The sequence below is a fragment of the Wasmannia auropunctata genome, unplaced genomic scaffold (assembly GCF_000956235.1).
Source record: "Wasmannia auropunctata unplaced genomic scaffold, wasmannia.A_1.0 LD268673.1, whole genome shotgun sequence".
In the NCBI taxonomy this organism is placed as follows: domain Eukaryota; kingdom Metazoa; phylum Arthropoda; class Insecta; order Hymenoptera; family Formicidae; genus Wasmannia; species Wasmannia auropunctata.
This window is the reverse complement of record NW_012094217.1, coordinates 12,532-13,417: the sequence shown is the minus strand read 5'-3', so window position 1 is coordinate 13,417 and position 886 is coordinate 12,532. Positions and strand designations below refer to the sequence as shown.

At 32.1% G+C, this 886-nt stretch overlaps 1 protein-coding gene across 1 annotated transcript; it reads left to right on the top strand.

The window, feature by feature from the left end:
- Window positions 1-402: 402 nt before the first annotated feature.
- LOC105462198 lies at window positions 403-792 on the top strand (the record flags this gene model as incomplete). Its single annotated transcript, XM_011708726.1, has 1 exon — window positions 403-792. A coding segment is annotated over one exon (390 nt), but the record flags the coding sequence as incomplete, so codon positions are not given.
- Window positions 793-886: the final 94 nt, after the last annotated feature.

The window sequence follows — 886 nt, the reverse complement described above, 5'->3', positions numbered from 1 at the left end:
CGGAAAGTATAAAGCAAGATTGGTAATAAAAGGCTGCGAACAGAAGAAAGAAATAGACTACCAAGAAACATATAGTCCTGTAATAGGACAAAGTGCTTTAAGAAGCATATTTGCTATTGCAACTGCAAAAGATTTTAAGATGGTGACTTTTGATGTCAAGACTGCATTCCTATATGGAGATTTGAATGAGGATATATATATGTATCCACCTGAAGGATACAATTACAAAAATAAAATCCTGAAATTAAAGAAAGCTATTCCATTATTTTATTATTATTTTAAACCATAAATATATGGTAAATAATAAAAACAAGCACCATTGAGATGGAACATTAGATTCAAGAATTAATTGACAGAAAAAGGTTTTAATTCTTTGAGCAGCGAACAATGTCTGTTTAAAAGGACAGATACTGATGTTATTCTTGGAATCTATGTGGACGATGGTTTGCTTGTTGGCAGCAATATAGAAGAAATTGACTCTATTTTGACAGAATTAGCGAAAGAGTTCAAGATTAAAATCACAAGAAATTCTATTTATGTGGGATTAGAGATTGTTAAATCGGAAAAATTTTTGATTTTAACACAAAGAGATTATGTCAAGAGGATTTTACAGCAGAGCAAGATGAAAGTTGCAAAAGCTGTAAAAGTACCTTTACTACGTGGAGAAGATAGTAAAACACCGCCAAAATCTAAACATTATCCTTATAGAGAATTGGTTGAAAGTTTACTCTATAGACCAGTGCAGATAACTTTTTGTAGGGAAAAAATTAATAACAGCAAACCAAGTATGAGGTATTTTAGAAAATGCCGTCACAATGATAAAAACCAAAAATTCTACGCGAAAAAAGTTAGGGATGACGTCGGGAGATCGGAAGAGCACACGTCT